This window comes from Carlito syrichta, unplaced genomic scaffold (assembly GCF_000164805.1).
Source record: "Carlito syrichta isolate Samal-C Ts95f unplaced genomic scaffold, Tarsius_syrichta-2.0.1 Scaffold302911, whole genome shotgun sequence".
NCBI lineage: Eukaryota > Metazoa > Chordata > Mammalia > Primates > Tarsiidae > Carlito > Carlito syrichta.
The window spans coordinates 368,600-374,599 of NW_007247007.1; the positions used below are offsets into that span (position 1 = coordinate 368,600).

Below are 6,000 nucleotides of genomic sequence, written 5' to 3' on the forward strand. Positions count from 1 at the left end.
CTTCCGTAGGCTGAGGTGTATCTCAGCCTTTCCACTCTAGCCTGCTGCGCCTAGGGCAGGGTGAAGGGTGACCGACCAGGCTGTAGGAACAGGAATGGAATGGCATGGAGTCCCTGGCCTGGGCTTCTGCTTGCCTGCCCATGAAACTTGTGGAGGGAGTACTAGACCAGGTGCTGCTCTTGGTGTGGGGGATGAGGCTGGTTCTGCTACAGGTTGGTCTCAGTGGGGACCTGTCCCCCAGAGCCACTTAGATTATGACAGTGAGTGGGGAGCCAGGGATATAAGATGTCACAGGATTTCTGAGTTCCCTCCACATGCTCCTGTGGGTGGAATGCCTAAATAGAGTTAGTCAAACATAGGGCCTAATGCCATCTATGCAGCATTAACACAGTTACATATAAACACATACTTGTATGACTTTAATGCACATTCATTTTTTTGATGAGGGAAACTACCCAGCCAATCAGGAACAATTGTGTTTTGTTTTGTTTTTAACTTAGACCAAAGTTGTGATTCTGGGAAAAGTCACATCCCACTTCAGAGATCCTCTCGTTTTCTGATACTTCTCATGTGGAATTGCCTCTGACCTTCCTCCTCCCCTTGAGTCTAATCATTGGCTATAAGCTGGTGCGAGCATCCGATTGCTTCATTATCGGTCCTGTTGTACTTGTGGTCAGGTGTTTGCATATTGGAACACATCTTAACATAAGTTGCTTTCTGTTTCTTTTTTCAGTTTAAGAAATTGTATTGATGTTTTAAACTTCTTTGTGTAGGTAGATTATGTATCTGAATTGAAATGAGTGAATTAAAATAAATAAATTTCTTTTCCAGAGAGTAAAGGCAGTATCCTAAAATGCTTGTTATATCAAAAGGACATTGAGTCTGTCAGATGAGAGTCACTACCAGCCAGCCGCTGACAGATGTGGGCAACCCTGGGAGCTCCCCTGTTTCCCCAGCACTTGTGCTGTGCCCTGGCTCTGGAACAGCAGAGGGTGCCCAGGCCCTCACTCTGCCAGCATTTGGCACCACCCAAGGGGTCCTGTGACCCACTTTCATGGGGATCTTAGGGATAAAAAGCTTCATGGCCAGGCTCAGTGCCTCAGCCTGTAATCCCAGTGCTTTGGAAGGCTGAGGTGAGTGGATTGTCCAAGCTTGCGGTTTGAGACCAGCCCAGGAAATTTGGCAAGACTTCGTCTCTACAATAAATCAAAAATTAGCCGGGCGTGGTAGCGCGCACCTGTAGTTCCAGCTACTTGGAAGGCTGAGGCGGAAGGATCACCAGAGCCCAGCAGGTCAACGCTAGGGTGGCAGTGAGTGTGCTACTGCACTCCAACCTGGGCAACGGTGTGAGACTCCAACTCAAAAAAAAAAAATTCGTATAAAACAGCATCACACAGGTCTGCCCATCAGCTGGGGTGTGTTATGCACCAGGTCCTTTGGATATAGATGGTGACCAGGCTGGATGCCCTGGAACTACACACACATCTGCCACCGGGCACATGGGAAAGTGTCAGCTCAGTGGGGGATGGCAGGGAGAGCTTTTCAAAGGAAGAGGAGTTGAGATGGGGCTTGAAAGACGGCAAGGCTCAAAACAGCAGAGGTAGAAATGTCCACAGAGAGGCACTCCAGGCAGTGCAGACTGCACACAGGGCAGCTGAAGAATTCCTTTCACCTTCCAGAATTACCCCAAAGCCAAGCAAAGTGATCTGCTTGGGATCACAGCCAGCTCAGAGCCACCTTCTGCTTCTTGGTTAGAAGGGCAAGAGGTCACAGCCTATGGTCTTCATGAAAACCTCTAGGACTCCCTCAGGCCAGTGACGTCCTCAGAACACCCACAGCCCTCCCAAGCCCAGCTGCGGCCCTGGGCTGGCCTCCCTCTTGCATTGGCTGAAGTTCTGACTGGACCTGCAGGAGAGATGGTCAGATGGGAGGTAACTGGGACCCTTCATTCAGCATGGAGAGTGGTGAGAGCTTCAAGCCTGCTCCGCTCAGAGGAGATATTGCACCTGGCCCTGCTGGGATGGGTAGACACTGGGATGTTACACGTCAGGGACATGAAGGTCACCAGGGACGTGGCTGGAATCTGCTGGGGCCCTCATCCTTCCCCAGCTCAGGAGGGAGCTGCCAAGTTTGGGCCTGTCGTCCGCTCCTCTCCTTATTTGGACCTCCAGGTGATAAGGCTGAGACATAAAGGAAGGCTGGGTCCTGAGACAACGACGACAGCAGCCAGACCACTGCAGGGAGAGAATGGTGAGTACCTGCTGGGGAGGAGACGCCAGCAGCCTCCTAGGTGCTGGCCTTTGAACCGGGAGGATAGAACTCTTATGTACCCACACTGGCCAGAGAGGTGGTCTCCAGGGATAGGTGAGGACCCTGACCCAGGCTCTCCTGAGAATGCTCCTGGACTGTGTGTGGGTGAGGAGGAGAGAATTTGGAGAGCTGAGGAGAAAACTCCTCCCTGCCTACTGTGTTGCAGGCAAGCAGGAAGGCCGGGACGCGGGGCAAGGCTGCAGCCACCAAGCAGGCCCATCGTGGCTCTTCCAATGTCTTTTCCATGTTCGAACAAGCCCAGATCCAGGAATTCAAGGAAGTGAGTGTCCCACCCCATCTCGCATACACACCTCTTCCACCCTAACCTTGTTCCTCATACCACGCAGGACTGTCCCCTACTTCCTGCCTACCTTAGGGTGGGAGGCTGCTCCCACCTTAAGACCCCCCCACCCCCGCAGGCCTTCAGCTGCATTGACCAGAATCGTGATGGCATCATCTGCAAGTCGGACCTGAGGGAAACCTACTCCCAGCTAGGTGGGTGTGCCTCCCACCCAGCCCTGCCCGGCTTATCCCAGGGGTACCGCTCAGAGTTCCTGGCAGGTGGGAGTGGCTGGGAGAGGACAGTGTCCCTGCCCCCCCTTCTTTCACTCCTCCCCATCTCACCACACTGCCCTTCCCCCTCTTGTCACACCTCCCTCACCCTGAGCCACCTCTGCCTCTCCACCCACTGTGGCCAGGAAGGAGGGAGGGCATCGTGGGCCCTTCTCAGGGACACCCAGGGTCCTTGTATGCATTCATATCCCATCCCTGCCAGGGAAAGTGAGTGTCCCAGAGGAGGAGCTGGATGCCATGCTGCAAGAGGGGAAGGGCCCCATCAACTTCACCGTCTTCCTCACACTCTTTGGGGAGAAGCTCAACGGTGAGCCTGGGCAGAGCTGGCCTCCCTTGGCCAGGTGGCGAGCCTGAACCTTGCCTGAAACCCACCTAAACCTTGCCTAAGCCCTGCCTGAACCCCTCCTGAACCATACCCAAACTCCCCTCCGGACCCTACCTAGACCCTGCCTGAACCATACCCAACACCCCTCCGTCCCACCTGGACCTTGCCTGGACCCTACCTAACCACGGCCCTTCCAAAGGATGCATTGCCCACCCCACACGTCCTCTGCCCCAGAATCCCATGGGCACTGGTCACCCCAGTACTGGCTTAGGCCCTGCAAATGTGTCTTCACCCTCCACCCCCAAAGCCAAATCTCCTAGCCAGGGATGCCTACCTCAGGAGGATGGCCATCCCCAGCCCCCGTGAGGCCTGAGAAATACCTTATATTGGGGAATGTTCCTCTACCTCTTCTGGGATGTGGAGAGCTCCCCATGTGCCCCAGGTTCCTCCTGGGTGGGACCTGGGAGGCTGGAGATGTGGGCACTCACCTGGCTGCTGTGACCCCCCAGGGACAGACCCTGAGGAAGCCATCCTGAGTGCCTTCCGCATATTTGACCCCAGCGGCCAAGGGGTGGTGAACAAAGATGAGTAAGTGTGCACCCAACTGGACAAGGGGCACCATGCTGGAAGCGGTGTGGCCCCTTGTGAGTGGGACTGATGTAATTTGGGGCCTTTGCTGCCGCTTTTCGAGGGTGGCCAGCCCTGCCCTGGGCTGTGGGAGCCTCCATCCCCACCTTCCCTGTGCAGCCGCCCCCGACCCCCCACCGTCGCCTCTTCCTGCTCAGACCCTCCCACTCCTCCCAGGTTCAAGCAGCTTCTCCTGACCCAGGCAGACAAGTTCTCTCCAGCTGAGGTGAGGCTTCCAGACTCCTTCAACACCTGTCCCCAGCACCTTTTCCAGGCCCTTAGCTGGCAGGGCATTGGGGAGACCTTGGTGACCCAGAGCCCAGCACCAATGTGGCAGTTGCCAAAAGGGTGACCTGGGCCTTTCTGGAGGAGGTGCCATCGGTGTTAAAACCTGGAGGGTGAAGATGTGGACTCAGAAAGAGAGGATGGTGTGCCAGGCAGGGGGACTATATGCAAAGACTCAGGGGTAAGAACATCTAGAAGACAAAAAGGAAAGGAGAGACCAACCTGGACAACTTGGCAAGACCTCGTCTCTACAGTTAAAAAAAAAAAAAAAGCTGGGTATGGTGATGCACACCTGTAGTTCCAGCTACTTGGAAAGCTGAAGCAGAAGAATTGCCTGAGCCCAGCAGGTTAAGAGGCTGCAGTGGCACACTCACTGCCCCACCCCCACCAGGGAAGTGGCAGCTGTGAGCGTGCCACTGCACTCTAGCCTGGATGACAGAGTGAGATTCCAACTCAAAAAGAAAAAAATCAAGAAGAGGTTCTGTAGACATGGGGTGGGGTAGGCCTGTTCCTGTGGCCAGGGTGGACCCTCTGACCCATGGTCCCCATTTGGGCCCACACTCCAGTCTGCTCAGTGTCGGCCAACAGAAAAACATTGACCTGGAGTTTGGGGTTTGGGTTTGAAAAGGCTAAGGTCCAATCACAGCACTAGAGGGCAGGGGTAAGGGTCACAGATTTCCCTCAGGTCACGTCTCTGCTGGGCAGTGTCTGGAGCCAGGGGCTGCCTCTCACCAGTGCCTCCCCCAGGTGGAGCAGCTGTTCGCCCTGACGCCCATGGACCTGGCAGGGAATATCGACTATAAGTCCCTGTGCTACATTATCACCCATGGAGATGAGAAAGAAGAATGAGGGGCAGGTACCACGCCCCCAGGGACACCTCAATAAACTCTCTTGCCAAAGTAGACTTGCAGTGGTGGCTTGTGTGTGACAGATGGGTGGGGACCAGCCAAGGGGATCCCAAGGGCCCATGCAGGTATTGCCATGATAATGACTACCACGCACATCCTGGGAACTGGCTGCTGACTCACTGACTCACCCCCACACTGCCAAGTGTAGTGTGAACTGTGATCATGCCCAGTGTGCAGAAGGATACTGAGGCACAGAGAGTGTGGGCATCTCTCTGAAGGCCATACCTCTGGGAGAGGAAATGGTGGGACTTACACCCACCTCCACCAGGTCCAGGAATGTGCCACAAAGTGGGCACTGCCCAGCTCCTCGAGGCTGTACAGAAAACAGGCTGCTTGCCGGGCGCTCAGCAAACTCTGCCCAACAGTCTGACGGTGGGCAATGGCCCTGTGGCCCCCCCAGCTGCACAGCCTCCCCTGGCCCACTGCCTACACCTCCTCCCAGGACACTGGCTCAGGTGGGCCTCCCTCCGTGCCAGTGTGGGGTTTGCTGGGCCCTGTGTGAAAGGTGCAGAGGAACCCATTGGAAAAAGCAGCCAACTTCTCATTGAAAATGCAAGCAAGGCACTGGGACGTGAGGGAAATGGACACTGAGGGAGTGACTGGCATATGTGCAGATTTTTAGAGAAAATACTCAGAAATTGGCTTCGTGTCTCATGAGCCCCTCATGCATGGTGAGAGGTAAAAGGGCCAGACAGCTGGAGGATAGGGAGAGGACTTCTCAGGAGAGAACTGTTAGTTCTCCATTCCCCACCTCAGCTGAGAAACGAGCTGGAGGAGAGGGTGACCCCATCATGGATATTGGAGGAGCAGTGGGGGACTTCCCAAAGTACCAGGCAGAGAGACTGAGGCAGAGACCAAGAAAGAGAGGCAGCGACAGCTCAGACCTCAAGCCTCAGCCAGACCCAGAGTGTTCGAAATCCTCCTCCTGCCGGGTCAGTGGAGTGAGAACGCCTCCTCTCCCTCCAACCTTGC

At 55.1% G+C, this 6,000-nt stretch overlaps 1 protein-coding gene across 2 annotated transcripts; it reads left to right on the forward strand.

Annotated features, from left to right (window-relative positions):
- The first annotated feature begins 2,183 nt into the window (after nt 1-2,183).
- Nucleotides 2,184-5,019, forward strand: MYL7 (myosin light chain 7). 2 transcript variants are annotated; one of them, XM_008057244.1, is made up of 7 exons: nt 2,184-2,250; nt 2,477-2,590; nt 2,687-2,805; nt 3,086-3,190; nt 3,718-3,796; nt 4,013-4,061; nt 4,868-5,019. In XM_008057244.1, the coding sequence occupies exons 2-7, from the start codon at nt 2,544-2,546 to the stop codon at nt 4,967-4,969; spliced, it is 501 nt and encodes a 166-aa protein (XP_008055435.1). In that variant the 5' UTR covers nt 2,184-2,250; nt 2,477-2,543; the 3' UTR covers nt 4,970-5,019. The 2 variants fall into 2 exon arrangements, with proteins under 2 accessions (XP_008055435.1, XP_008055434.1); XM_008057243.1 differs by having other exon boundaries at nt 2,225-2,250; nt 2,730-2,805.
- The last annotated feature ends 981 nt before the right edge of the window (nt 5,020-6,000 follow it).